Source organism: Colletotrichum spaethianum, assembly GCF_022836535.1.
Source record: "Colletotrichum spaethianum MAFF 239500 DNA, contig06, whole genome shotgun sequence".
NCBI classification, from domain to species: Eukaryota; Fungi; Ascomycota; class Sordariomycetes; order Glomerellales; family Glomerellaceae; genus Colletotrichum; species Colletotrichum spaethianum.
The window spans coordinates 866818-881646 of record NW_026054776.1 but is presented as its reverse complement, the minus strand read 5'-3'; the positions used below and the strand labels follow the sequence as shown (position 1 = coordinate 881646).

Genomic DNA, 14829 nt, shown 5'->3' with positions numbered 1-14829 from the left:
ACAGAATCACGAGAGAATCACCCTACCCCCTTGATAACCTTGTCTTACGTTATTGTGTCAACTATCTCGGCTAATCTTATCTGGAAGTCAGTATATCAGTGTCGTCGGATGAAGGATGGCAAGCCTTAAGGAACAATCCGAGTGCCTGGAGGTAGTTTCCAGTGTCAGTGTCCTCGTTATGACAGTACAAGGTGGTCGATTTATAGATACGCGGTTCCGATTTACAGCCCCAAGCTCAGCTTTAGTAACATAGAGTCCGTTGCCATGCTGAGCCTTAACATGGTGATTTCAATATATGGCGCTGTTAGCAATTGAGTAAGGAGCTTGCTCTCATCCTCATAAACAAAGACCTTTCTGGAAAACCACCGAGAAGCAACATCAACCGGCAAACAGTGCATGGCCCGCGCCATTTGCAGCTGGAGTGCATTCGGAGGTGAACGAAACTGGGCGCAGAGGTGTGTCTCCTCCATCTGTTCGTCAAGCCCTCAATGGCACAAATCCCAGCCCTGGAGTTTCTTTGCATGCAATGCGGCAGCAAGTGCAGTGGTTTGAAGTTCGCCACGCCGACTGCCCGGAAGGACGGAGCACGGCACTCTAGCGCCCGAGATAACCGGGCCCTCCAAGACGGAGACGGTCATCTCCACACTCTTTAGTCAGAAGCATCAGACCACACTCCCACCGACCTCCAACCGGGACTGGAAGCATTTCCGGAATCTCCATTCTGGTAGCACACCGCAATTGGAATAAGGGGGAAGAACACGCGTCCTCCCGATAGCCTTTCCGACAACGTGTGTGAGAGACAGAAATAGGGAGAAACACCCTGGTCTGAACGCGGCAACACATCACAACCACCACGTCATTGAAAAGCCCGAATACCCAAAAAGAATTCTTGCCGAAGGATCTGACGGTTGACCGAGATCCCAAGGCCTCACGGCCCGAGGATGGGTGGTTTCGGGTAAGCGTACGAAAAAGAGGGTGGCATACGGTGACCTAATAGCGCAGGGTGCTTTGTGTAGGATGTCTGAACCCGACGGAATATAGATGAGGAGGCGCCTGTCGCCCTTTGTCCGTACAGAACAGAGACTCAGCTCACAAGAGAGAGATCACCACATCTTCTGCGGGTATCTCGTGGTCATACTTGAGCAGGAAAACCCTCTTTCGGACGGAGTCGCAACAGTTGTCAAAGGCACTGCCGACCCGGAAAGCCACGACGTCGACCGAGATCGACAATCGTTTTCGAGTTTGGCAACGGGGGCGTGGGGTTATCAACGTCGTGGAGGGAAAATAGTCGAAGGATAGAGCAACAACGCTGTAAAAGACACGACGGGGACGGGGAGGCGAAGACATGAAAACGTCCACCTAGGCGAGTAAAGGCGAGACCTCGTTCTTGTCCAAAAAAACGTAGATCTTCGGCCAGAGCCCACCACCTCCACCATACAGGTCCGCGGAGGGAATCCTTTCGACAAGGAGGAATCTTCAAAGTATTTTCCAAGAACGTCATGAATAAAGATAAAAGAAGTGTAAGAAAGTGCCCTCCCACCTCGTGGGCCATCGTACGTTGGGGGGCGCGCATCTCCACACCACGTTTGCGGAACGCATAGGCCACAGCTGTGCCATGCCAAGCCGCCTCGCCCTTCTTCCCTTATTGGACGGCGGGACGTAAAGCCCCGCATCTGTCAACGACAGCAAGACCAAGAAGATGGGAGGAAAAGGCGGTATCGATAGAGTGTGGCTGCCTGCCTGCAGCTCGTGGCCATAGCAAGCCCTGTTCTGGGCGATCGATCACGTAGATGAACACGCTGTAAGCAAGCACGGGTGTTTGCGGGCAATATCTTAGGGGCCTGCTCTTGGGGGCCCATTGGTCTTGATGAGACTAGGACAGTATAGTACTTTTTTTGTTTTTATGAAGAATTAGATTACATGTCTCATGATGCAAGGCAAGGCAATACAAGTAAAGAGGATGTCCTCCTGTGCAGATGAGGCGGACACAGGAGGAAGAGGAGGGGGGGACTTTGGCAAAGGAAGAGAAACGGCCTCCACAATCGCTACATCTCCATTTCCGCGTGATCATTGCTGACTATGAAAAGGGTTTACAGAATGCCGCATTCGTGAAGAGAAGGTGGAAGGATGAAAGAGCAAAAAGGAAGAAGAGTCATAAGTCGTGAAAGAAGATGGAGAAAAGACCGTCATGCGCGTTAAACCTTTCCAGCAAGGTATAGGATGTTTTCCCTCACCGCATCCGTCACCTCTCCTTGTCCTGTATACACATAGGCGACGGTGTTGGGCCAGACCTCGGGATGGGGAAGTGGCAGATCGATAACGTCGCCCGCCGTAATATGACCAGAAACAATGAGAGCTGCCAACACTGGGAGTGAGGATCGGGCGTACTGGAGATCTGTGGATGGGTTGGGTGTTAGCCTTGGTCTCTGTGCTGCCGGGAAAGGAGAAGGCCGGCCTTGGAGGCTACGGCCAGAAAGGTCCAAGTCCGCAAACGTCCGTTCGGGATAAACTTAGGTGAGACATTACTTACGAATTGGCATAGTGGTAGCGCCTCGCGACGGGGCCACTCGGGCATCTCCAGATTTTAGCCCGCGGCTGTAAGGGAGTGGGTTGAGTGCTGCACTGCTAGACCTCCTTCGTGCGGCGCTTGGCCGAGGCGATGAGATCTTTGGTAGAGGTGAGGTCTTCAGAGATTGCAGAGAAGGCCGCCGCCTCTGGTCTACCGGGATAGAGCTTGGCAACGGGTCTGGGACAGTGGAGCGCAACTGCTCAATGTCGAAGGTGCGCTGGATGAGAAACGGCTTGCGTTCCAGGGCGCGAGGACGTACGCGAGCACGAATTGCCGTCTGGTGGGATGGTGTCGTCGGTGTAGGTGGCATGCTTGGGGGTGATGAGTCGCCAGTCGAGTTGTCCGAGTTCGTGCTGGCATCAGACTGCCGTCGGAGGGCCACTGCTTGGACAAAGACGTCGGAGGTTTTGGCATCTCCAAGATAAACGTGACCCCAAGCTCTGAGTTGTTCGAGATGAAGACGCTTCTCGGCGTCTTTTGATCTGGCGAAATAACTGGCTCCCGCTACTGACTGTCGTCGTTGTACTTCTTCGCCCAAGCCGGCGAGAAGCATAGATCGTGTCTCCGCTGCAAGCGTCTGTCTTCTGTTGCTGGCCGCGGGTGGTGATATGGGAGCTGCTGAAGGTGGAGGCCCCGGCCGGCGTGGACTCATGGGTCCGGCGGCCGAGTATCGCCTGGCATTGCTAGCCGAATGCTCCGCGAGAGGAGATAGGGGCCGTGGCCGAGTGGCAGACTTTGGCGGGCTAAGGTCGACACGTTGTGCTTGACGGATTCTGTGGCCGAGACGGTCGACCATGGCCCGCTCATGTTGTCTCATGGACCCATCGTTGGATGGGAATACTGGAGTAGGCAGACTTTTGGGTGAACGATCAGAAGGGCTGAAGTAGGAACTGGGGGCGGAAGGCCTGCCGGCTGAGCGAGGAAACCCGCCAATGTTATATTGAGAGCTCCATAGCGGATGGAGGCTGGGACGAGGGTGGTTGTCAACTGGGGTGGCCATTATGGTAGTCGTGGTATTGAAGTGAACACCACACAAACCTATGGCTCTTATCAAGGGTTTATGGAAACTATAAGGGGCCAGGCCAAACTTGGAGTAACAACGAATGGACCCAAGGATCGGGATGTGCAACCAAGCAAAAGGTATGGTATGTTGGAGATGGAAGCGAAAGTTTGCAGCCCTATAAGGATTTGATCAAGGGAGGTGGGCTTTCTTATGTCTGGATGGGGAGGGACAAGAGGGTAATTAATATTGAGATGAATGATAGGCTTGTTGTCTTGTCTGGATGTCTCTGGATTCTTCCAACCTGCTTTTTCCGCGCCTAAGAGAAAGACTTTTTGCGCCAACTGCCGGGATCGGGAAATGAAAGGATTGGTACACACGGCAGGCCTCTCAAAGAACAAAAGGACTTGACTAAAGATGCGAATGAGAAGGAAAAGGAGGGGGTCGACAGGATGTCGCCGACAGAGAGGAGGGTGTGAAAAAGAATGAGCCACGGCCTAGCAGGCGTCTCCTCCCCTCCTCCCCTTTGGTTTGCTAAATGGTGGATGGGAGTGTGATGAGAAATGTAGTCGTCGACGCTTATGCGACAATGGGCGGTTGCGGCCAACATGCATGCCCATGTCACTGTACGCGAGAACAAAGAAGGCGAGCTAGGCATGCGTGTGGGTTGCCAGAGCATACCCATGGGTGACGGAGGGCTTGAACTTGGGATTTCTGCAGAGGACCGCAGAAGAGAACAAAGGAAAGGCGGCTTGTCTGTGCCATGATTCGTCATGTTTCTGACCGCGCAACCTTGCATACGGTGTATCTCCTAGCATACCTTGAGGGCTGGGTGTACATTCGTCTGGGCTCGACGCAGAAGGACAGCCATTTCTCTTATGCCCTCTCTTATTGAAGAGTAATGAAAAACGGATTTACAAGTTCGGACCTGGTTGAACGGGAAGACAGGCAAGACATGAAGATAGAAAGAACGCAACACAACACTATTGGAGCTTGTGGGGTGCACTGGCACTTACACTCACACTCGCGCTTATTGGCCTTGGCGTGGCTGTATTCGTCAAGGTGACTGGATTTAGCCCTGTAGCTCTCTGTCGTGGACCTGTTCGAGCGTGTCGAAATGCTGTCTTCAGTTGCGGCAGTGAGGCCGAAGGCGAAGTGCGGAGGCGGAACATCAACGGCGTCGGTTGTGTCTTGGAGGATGTCTTGGACGTGTGCGGTCGTGATGGCGAATGGTGGAAACGGTGGAACAAGACAATGACAGGCAGCAATTAGGATTCCTGATCTTGATTCCTGGAGGGGCGAAAAAGAGCTGACAAACCAATGAACAGCTACCTAGAGAGATGGGGCAATGCCGGGGAGAGAGAGACAGAGACAGAGACATGGGTGAGTTTTCCCTGTGAGAATGGAAATGAGACAACAACAGGGGCACGGTGCCCGGAGTACACGCCAGGAATGTAAAAGTCTGTGACGTGTGTGCCTTTGGCGTTGCTTGGCTCCCAGCTGTCTTCAGAGCCTGTCCGGGGTCTCCTTTGAGGGGACGGAGGGTACGGAGGGTTCCACCGTCAGGTAGAGCTTCCTGTCCCCGTGTCTCCGAAGCTATCCTCGGGGTGGGTCCTCACGGTGCCGAGATACGAGCTTCTGATTGGGCAATCTGAATGACACCCCACCCCTTCGCTGTGTTTTCGATGGAGGAAGGGACCCTCGGGCATGGTATGGTGACCTGCTGCCGTCTGAAAAGCTAGGAGCTTGGACCACCTCCTCATGCTTCTGGCCAGAATTCATCGACTCGTTTTTTGGCGGGAACGACCGACGACGTTGCAATTGCAGCAAGGCGGAAGTTCAGAAAGACCACGTTATCGGAAGAGCAACAACGGGCTACTTGTTCTTTTCTCAGATCGTCGTCACAAGAACCGCTCATGCTCTTCAAAAACATCATCTTCTCTCAGGCCATGCTTTGAGCCTCCCCTTGTTTTTGCCAGAACCCAAGACCCCTTCCCTCTCTCTCTCTTCTTTGGCACACTCTTTTGAACCACCCTCACAAACATGTCCGACACTACAGGCACGAGCTACAAGAAGCTCAAGGAGGACTTTGTCTCCAACCTCTCCGGCGGCTCCGCTTCCGAGATCAACTACGTGACCGCAGTCGCTCCCGTGCGTAACTACTTCTTTGATCAAGAAACCCTGATCTACCCTCCTATACTCATCCCGACCTCCCTCCTACCCCCACGCGCGCGCATGCATCAGGACAAAGCAAGCTAACATGCACATTTCCCACCGCTTTAGGTCGCCGTCCTACTTTGGTCCATCCTCCAGTCCCGCCAATCCTTTTTTAAGCCATACAGCGTGCTTGGAGCTGCCGTCGATTACCTTCTCAACGTCACCGCCATTCTCCTCTCCACGACTCTCTACGCTTCCTCCCCTTGCTCCTGAGCGCACTCCTCCTAGCCCCCGCCGCCCTGGTCTACGCTTTCCCTCCCAACCTTGGTGCCCGTCGCAAGAAACCTGCCATACCCCCCAATGCGAAGTCCAAGGCCGGCGCCGCGGGGACCGTTGCGAGGCCGCTCTCGGTGTTGCCCGTCAAACCTTTCCTGACGCACTATCGTGGCAGCATGCTGGTCATCACCTGCATCGCCATCCTCGCCGTCGACTTCCGTCTCTTCCCCCGCCGCTTCGCCAAAGTCGAGACTTGGGGGACGTCGCTGATGGACATGGGCGTCGGCTCTTTCGTCTACAGTGCCGGCGTTGTTGCTGCTCGGCCCGTCTTGAAGGAGCGCGCCGAGGGTAAATCTACACCCCTGACGACGCGGCTGCTGCATTCGATGCGCCATTCTTTACCGCTACTTGTCCTGGGTGTCATTCGCCTGCTCAGCGTCAAGGGTCTCGACTACGCCGAGCATGTGTCCGAGTACGGTGTACACTGGAATTTCTTCTTCACACTGGGCTTGCTACCCCCTTTCGTAGCCATCTTCCAGTCCGCGCTCAAGATCGTACCCAGTTACGCCGCTCTTGCCATTATTCTCAGTGTGCTATATCAGGTCGCTCTCGAGAGCACGAACCTGAAGGCGTACATTCTGACCGCACCAAGGTTAGACCTGCTTTCCAAGAACCGAGAAGGCATCTTCAGCTTCTTCGGCTACTTGGCCATCTTCCTAGCTGGCCAAGACACAGGCATGTACGTCCTGCCTCGAAGCATCAACCCCAAGAGCGACAGCACTCCTTCCACACAGCGGAAGACGCTTCTCCTGACGATGGCGATATGGTCTGCCGTGTGGGCGGGGCTTTTCTTCCTAACCACAAGCTACAGCTATGGCGACGGCCTGAGTGTTTCGCGTCGTCTTGCCAACCTGCCCTACGTCCTTTGGACGGCAGCCTTCAACTCGACGCAGCTTTTGGCCTATGCGGTCGTGGATACTATCTTCTTCCCGGCGTCCTACAACGCTACCGATGCAAAGGCGGAGAAGGAGGCCCACGAGACAGCCACAAGCAGGCTCCTCCGCGCGTATAACCGCAATGGCTTATTCCTGTTCCTGATTGCCAACGTCCTGACTGGCCTGGTCAACATGACGGTGCCAACGCTACACGTTGGGCCGCTGGCGACCATGGGCATCCTGATCGGGTACAGCGGAACCGTTACGGGCATTGCCCTCGGCCTGGATGCGTACAACATCTCTATCAAGCTGTAAAGCACCTGAACATATCTAAATCTGTGTATATGCCAATCGATATCCCATTCTTGTGATCCGCGACCACCTGGTCAACAAAGACGAAAGAGCAGTAGCGGGAGAGTTTCTAGTATTGCGTCCCAGGGCCCTCCAGGAGCCCATCGTCTACATAAACCATGCATATTCGAAGGCAATAGCATAAATATGGACATGGTTTTGGGACTCACGTGTCAGCGACGCTTGGGGCAGACGGCACAGTCTCCTTGAATGATGACCTGGGTACCAGCAACAAACATTCAATGCTAACCCCAACAAATCCGGAGCGATACGTTACTGAATTGTACCTCGTTGGGAAACAGCTTCCATTTGGTCACGTACGACGGCCGTCCGTCGCAAAAGGAACTGTCCCCGAGGCTGATGTTGATTTTACAAATCAGCCTGCATGCCGGTTGTACGACTGCGGTGAGAGCTCATCAGGACATGAACAAAGATCCCACCCGCACAAACCTGGCCGACGTTGCTTCTTCCAAAGAACCAAAGATCGCATTCGAATTCGTCTAACGCTCGGTCCAACAAAGCCATCCACTCCACCGGGTTTGGAATCATTCTAGAAAGCAAGGCAGGACTGGGAAGGATGGACTAAGGACAACCAGGAAACACGAATGGCAGACCAGGTTCCCTGCCCAGTTCATCGGGAACACCGTTCGTCATCTCGCATGGCACAGACCGCGTACTCTCGCATAGTTGAGCGCGTCGGCTCTATATGTGCGTGCGTCTCCTCTACCTTGTGGCGCGGACGTAGATGCCCCGCAGAGGGACACAATGTCCGGATACGGTCCATGGACGATGAAATGTTTGCATGCCTACTGGGGTCGTCCCTGGAGTCCACGAGCTGGGCCGTCTCCATTGTATATTGATGTTGGACAACGTCTAATGGAAGACAAATGGGCGTGATTGGGGGTGGATAAAAACGCGTCGCGATTTTCGCGATTTTCTGGGACTGTCTAAGTGGGATCGCCCATATGGGTTGTCAAATGGGCCAGCATAAACATCTCCATCTCAGCCTTGTTAGTCGCAAGCCAACCAGCACATTCGGTTGTCGCCAGCGATACTCAGGCAGCCAGACGGCGATCCTTTCGAGTGAGGGGTCGTTACACTCGCCAAGATAAGCCCAGGGTCCAGCGGGCGATGAGCGACTATCATCGACGGCTCGGCCGGGTCAACAGCGAAACGTCGCATCGTCTGAAGGAAGGCTGGGATGATGTCACTGGATAACGCACGCCGCAGAGCCCAAGTGCCGAGCCTGGCTGGGTTGACCCGGGAAGATCTTCTCGATGGGGCAGCTCGCTTGATCCAGACCCGGGGAGACGAGTGTTAAGACTGTTTGATTTGATGATGGCGGTGACAGCCGGAATGGCCTGAACTGCACAGTTGGACACCATCAATGCGCTCCAATAGCCCGTGCTTTACAGGATTTGAGCAGCCTTGAGAGATGCGGCAGTGGATGCAACGGGACATGACTTGTGACCTGGCCATCGCACCACTTGATTCGCAAGTTGAGCCGGAGGGCTCTGAGTTGTCCATACTTTGAGCCCTGCGCCGGAGCAGGCTGACCCTTGTAGCACGCCGTGCGCCTCATCTCCGACATCAATGCTCGATCGACTTGACTTCCTTTCCCGGGCAGACTCTGCAGAGTCAACGACAGGCTCATCATTCTGGTCGTCTGCTATCAGTGTTGCTTTTGCGCGGGAGCAAATGGCCAAGGCATGCCGAGGCGCGACTTGAAAAAAGTACTCTCTTTTGAATCGTCAGCTCCGGGCATGCTCGAGCCAAGGTTGCATGCATCCACAACAAATGCCCGGCGTGGCGTTGGAACAGCCTAGGATGCGTCAAATAACAGGGTCGCAAAAGATGTCTCGTCTTACATAAGACCACCCATATAACGCCAGCTATAGCAGTAGATTGCTATGTTTCCCGCCAGTGGATCAGCGGATTCAAGACAGGCGAATGTTAAAAGTGTGACGGAGCCGTACGGGACGTGCAACACGGTATCACGGCCGCACGGATGGGACGATGGAAAGGCAAAGGAATGCAGCAGAGGTTAGTCGAGCGAATCAGGGATGCCAGAGAAGTTCGGCATGAAAGGAAGCGTTCGAAAAGAAAAAGAAAAAGGTCGAGGGATTTGTTGGAGACTTAGCTTGATGGCAAGTACGTGCGTACTTTCTCAGTAGTACAATAATTACCAGGTGACGCTTGGCAGACCATCCGGAGGAGTAAGATGAAGGCAACTCCATCATGGCAAGGGATGGTGCCTCAAGATCGGCCAATGTTGCGCGTAATTGAACCTCGCCTGATGTACAGTCTAGGCATTGAATCTGGCGCTTTAGTGCGCATAAGGCAGCCAAGATGAGATGGTGACAGAGCCGTCGAAATGGATGCGTGGGGAGGTCGGCAGCTGCACGACAGTTGCTGCGCAAACATGCGATCTGTTATTTGAAGGCGAGTGGTCGGCCGTCCGGTCTCGCAAACATTGGCTGCCAGCCAGTCAGGCTCTGGACGGTAATTGAAGAAATGCATACTGCCACGTCAATGCAGGGGACCTCGCTGCGGCCATGAGCGTGAGAACAAGCAAGCCTATGCCACTATGCCACAACAGACAGGACGACCCTGTTTTCGCATAATCGCGTCGTGGCTGGTGGAGTGCAGAGGAGACTCATCGGCTGCTGTGTTGTACGCGATTCACTGACTGGATGCGGCGTGCCTCCACCAATCCATCAACCGGTGACAGTCAGGATGGAAATGGATCGGACGAAATCCAAATTGTTGCGAACGGACGCTTGGGCAGGCTCTGGCGCTTGCAGCAACTGGTGCTTCTGATGATGATGATGACAAGCGAGAATGACAAGACCCCTGGACCATGTCCCCATCCTGGCCCCTGTCGCCTGAATGGCCAACGGACGAGCAGGGATGAGCGGCGTTTGTTTGAAGCTGACCCATTTGGATACAAAGGTAAATCGCGATGCGACTCTGTTGCTTCTACTCTTGCTGCTGCTGCTGCATGATCAGATGGCAGATATCCTCAATGCAGTTGGACGTGTGCCATAACCTTGAACTCTTCCATACTAGTCTCGCTAGCAATGAATCGTGGGGAGCTGTATTTCACGAGCTTGTGGGAGCCAGACCCATTTTCATTATGCATCGCATTACATTTCCGATGGTGTGCTGCACGGTAGGCTTGGAAGATGATGCGATGCTGCTGGATGACCCAGACTTTCACACCTCGAGATTCCACAGTTGACCAGTCCCAGGCGAGTTGTTTCTCCTTTCCTTGTCGTCATCAAGCAGGCTCTTGTCACACAAAGAAGGAGATGGTGACGAGAGAGCCAACGGGCGAGCGCCGGGAAGATTCGTTGCGTGGCCTGCGATGATCCTTGCTGGAAGGCCACCCGTTCTCGAAGGTTGAAGCACATGGGATCGGGCATGAAGTTGGATTTCCGCCGGGGCCTGTAGGGTGGGAACTGGTGAGTCTTCTCGGATGCGGTGGCCCGCCGCGTCGAGGCTTGATGCCGGTTCGCTTGACCGAGTTGACTTGGTGTCAAAAAGACTTTGCCGTCCTTTTTGCTGAGTTGGCGCCTTGGAAGACCGCGTCTAAGCTGTAAAGATCAAGCTCGAGGACAGGCTCGGACGCCGTTTGGGACGTTTGAGGCCGCATCCCGACGAAATAGAGGAACTGGGGAAGCTAGAGGGCCTGGCAGAAATTGAGTCGTGGAGACCGTGGGACGTGTGGTGAGGGAGATGACGAGAACAAATTTCTTGGAGGAAAAAGAAAAATGAATATTTCATCGACTGAGAAAACAGGTAGAATGAGGTAGTCTACCCGAGTAGTCGAGGCAGGAGTGCTAGCTAGTTTTGGGGCTTTCCGTATCTGCATCTCTCCTTCCTTCTCTCTCATCGCCATCCGCCTCCCCCGGTCGCTTCTATCCTGCCCTCCTTCCCTTCCATTTCCTTCTTGCCGGACACTTTCCTCCCATCTCTCCGCATCTTGCTCAAATCAACGACTGCCTTAGTCAACCGGGCTCGAAAGGTGGTTAGGATTGAATTCCAGAGGCTCCCTTCGACACTTACGAGCAGAACTCTCTCATTGTCGAACCCGAGGCATGCCAATCATCGGCGTCGAATAAATATAAGAAACCGCGCCAGCATCAGCCACAGCCACGTTTCCTTCGGTTGTTGTGCGACGCCGTCAGTCTTACACAAGTCACCTCCCAACTTACACAAGCTACTGCTTGGGCTGAGACCCGAGCTCAGACAAACCAGGTCGTAGCAAATTAGACTCGACAATTCCTACCTTCTGTGGACCTGAGTGGAAAACATTCATTGTTCGACTTGTCCATCACAAGCTGCCGCACCAGGCAGCCTGGCTTTTTTTCGTCCAGAACACCCGCTCGCCTGCCGATTCTCTCTCGTCTGTGACGAAAGGGAATATCAATCCATTCCGGACGCCAGTGCATCGAGGAAATTGTTCGAGAGGAGTAATCAATTATTAAATACCCTCGGGCGAGCAACACGAGCCAGGAGGATACGGAACCAAGCAATCGACCAAGCTGGATCGGACAACCCACCCACACCCTCCCTCCTCCCCTCCAAGGGAGAAAGGAAACAACAAGAGAAAGCTGCCCCCCCCCCTCCCTTTGCCTACGCCGCCCCTCCGAAAAGCCGTCGGTGGTGGTGCTTGGACAGCCGCAAAAGAAGATAATTTGAACGAGACGGCATCTCCCCATTCCTGATTGAGCAGTCTGAGCGGCAACGGTCAAATCTCTCAGTTGAAGCGGGAACACAGAGCCGATACCTTGTTACAGCGATACGGATCGAATGCAGCTTCCCCTGGTCTCCCTCTCCGAAGCTCAGCTCGACTCAATCTCACCTCACCTCACCTCCGCTACTCCTCGACGTCGTATCCTCGCCCTTTGAGCCCTTTGAGCTGCATATCCCGCTCCGAGTCTCTTGCAATCCTCCCACTTGCATGGCCGCCGGTGGATTGTCAGACTTGGCAGCAGCAGCAACGCTCCAACCTTTGAAGCAATCAACTACCCGTCGCAGTCGCGGTTGCATATCGCAGTAGTGGCAGCATTAGCGGATATCAGCGAGTATCTGGTACCTGCATCCGCTCCCAGGTTGCATGTACCGCAGCTGCTCCCTTTTCCCCGCTTTTCCCCCCCTTAGGCCCACGCACGTCTCCGCCTTCACTTTCTTTGGGCGGTACTTGCATTGCACCTCACCCCTGCAAGTACACGATACCCCCGAGGAGCTACCTTGGATTCGACCACGACGGGACCTGCTCTCTCCATCTGAGCAATTCATTCGCTCGCTCGCCCGCCCGCCCGCCCGCACGCCCTCTCACTCCAATCTCTCTCCCCTTCTCTGGCTCTGGGGCTCCCGCGCTCCGAGCTACTCTCTGCCTTGCTTTGCTGGGCTGCTCCTCGTCGCGATCCGCGTTGCGCTGTTCCAAATATCGGGCGTCCTGCAACCGGCTCGTCCCAAGTCTCATCTCGTCAATTTTACTCCAACGAGAACGCGGATAGTCTGACCGTTCCATTCGTTCTGCCTCCCTCTTTCTCCCTCGCCCAAAGCCAAGACAAGGGCTATTCCCAATCCCGCCTGTCTCACTCATTCTGGTCTGGCCGACTCCAATCGCCCTCCACATCTCGCCTCCCACTGCCTCTCGCTTCAAGTTGGGCCCTCACCCTCGCCTTATCCCACCCGTACCTGACCTTATAGGACGAAGTACCTCCTTCGTTGGTCGTCTGTGTCAGTGTGCCTTTGTGTTGTTTTTCCGACCGACGATCCAACTTCGCCCCGATAGTCTTGCCGCTAGCCTCGAACCCACGAAGGTAGAGACGCGCGCCATCGACAATTTTGCCCATCGACACAGGAGTCCAGACATAGACCAGGGTCCGCGCGCCCGTCCCTGTTGTCGCCGTTGTTATCCTGTATCGTGAGAGCCTTCTGCTACATGACCCAGGCCGGACGTCCTCAATTGGGCTGACAAAGGGGCTCCTGACAACATCTCGGCCTCCTGCCGCCAGATTCCGGCCAGCCTCCTCCCTTTGACCAGGGTTCACCTCACCGACACAGCTTTCCGCCGCCTCTACTCACACATACACACACACACACACTCTCTCTCTCTCTCTCTCTCTCTCTTCCTCCCCTCGCTCACTTATTCTACCTCCTGTCTGCAACCCCGTTTGGTTTCGGACGGTGTCAAGGACAAGGCAGAAACACAAGAGGGCACAGGTTCAAAGCTGCGTCGACTAGCCGCACAGCCGTTCACAACAGAGTGCGTGCGCTGCGCGACCACCCCTTGTCGCGTCTTTTCGCTGCAGCATTGACTCGAATCCCCTCCACCCCCAGGACGATCGTCGCCGACACCTTTCGTTTGGGTCAAGCTGCAATACCACAGTAAACAACAAATCGCAGCAGCCCTTGGCCAGGGAAGCAAACACAAGCGACCCCTTCCATCCGCACCATGAGATAGACTGGCCCAGTTCATTGGTACAGCAGACAGTCGACAACACGACCTACCCAAGGACCATAATACCTCCAATCGGGCTTGTCCGTCCCATCCCAATTCTGGACGAATTAATTCCTGCAGCTCAATAATTCCTGCGTCCTGAAACTTGGTGCCCAGCGAGCAACTTTCCTTCGCAGAAAAGGGAAATCTATCGCTTACGGATTCTTCCTTCGCTTCTCAAATCTCCGCCAGCAATCCAGCTAGCCAGCCTCCCTTGGCTCCTACTCAAAAAAAACGCACCAACATCGCAGACCGATATCTTAGCGATATCCGCGAAACAAAACACGCCAAACTAGGGCGACTCCCAGTCGGAACTCTATTTTCTGCGCGCTTGCGTTTCCAGTGTCGCAAGAGCATGTCCTCGGCCGCTTTGCAGCCTGCCCATCAATCACCAGTTTTAACATCACCGCCTTTACCTGCCGCCTCACCGAGCAGCCACCACTACACGTCGAACCACCCCTCCCCGACCCGCGAGGCGTACAATGCCAATCTGCAAAACAACTCTGCCTCTCCTGCATTGTCACAACGCCCCTCGAGTCGACCAAGCAGAACCGGCGCGTCTTTAAACAGTCCGCATCTAGTTTCGCCCATGACGTCCCGAGCTGCTCCCGCCAATCCCGTCGCTATTGCGCCTTCCTCCCCAGACTACCAGTCTTCTTCATCCGAACAACGCAAAAACATGCCTCCAATCGCCCCCCCTCGAACGTCTTCGACGAACTACTCGGGTGCAACGACCACCGCTACCACAAAAAGACGCGATCACGCTGTCGAGAAGGCGACTTCTTCACCGCGACGCGGTCAAGCAGATGGCACAAACGGCAACGCCGACTACACTTACTCAGACGACGGATCTGCCTCGCGTAGTAGACGATCACATCAGCAAATGGCACCTGATTCGCCTCACCGGTCGACTAGTAACCGACCCGGAAGCCAGCCAACCGTGATTCCTGTCCGATCACATGCACCACCCCAGACAACTGCATCTCCCAAGCAGCCCTCACGCGAAGCGAGTGAGGTTCTGAACAGG

The 14829-nt window shown here is 54.6% G+C and overlaps 2 protein-coding genes across 2 annotated transcripts; one reads left to right on the top strand and one right to left on the bottom strand.

The window, feature by feature from the left end:
- Positions 1-2195: 2195 nt before the first annotated feature.
- ColSpa_03263 (uncharacterized protein) lies at positions 2196-2540 on the bottom strand (the record flags this gene model as incomplete). Its single annotated transcript, XM_049269475.1, has 2 exons — positions 2196-2395; positions 2531-2540. 2 exons carry the CDS (start codon positions 2538-2540, stop codon positions 2196-2198), a joined length of 210 nt encoding a protein of 69 aa, XP_049125432.1.
- Positions 2541-5612: 3072 nt separating this feature from the next.
- ColSpa_03262 (GPI-anchored wall transfer protein 1) lies at positions 5613-7252 on the top strand (the record flags this gene model as incomplete). The annotated part of the gene is made up of 2 exons (XM_049269474.1): positions 5613-5720; positions 5912-7252. 2 exons carry the CDS (start codon positions 5613-5615, stop codon positions 7250-7252), a joined length of 1449 nt encoding a protein of 482 aa, XP_049125431.1.
- Positions 7253-14829: the final 7577 nt, after the last annotated feature.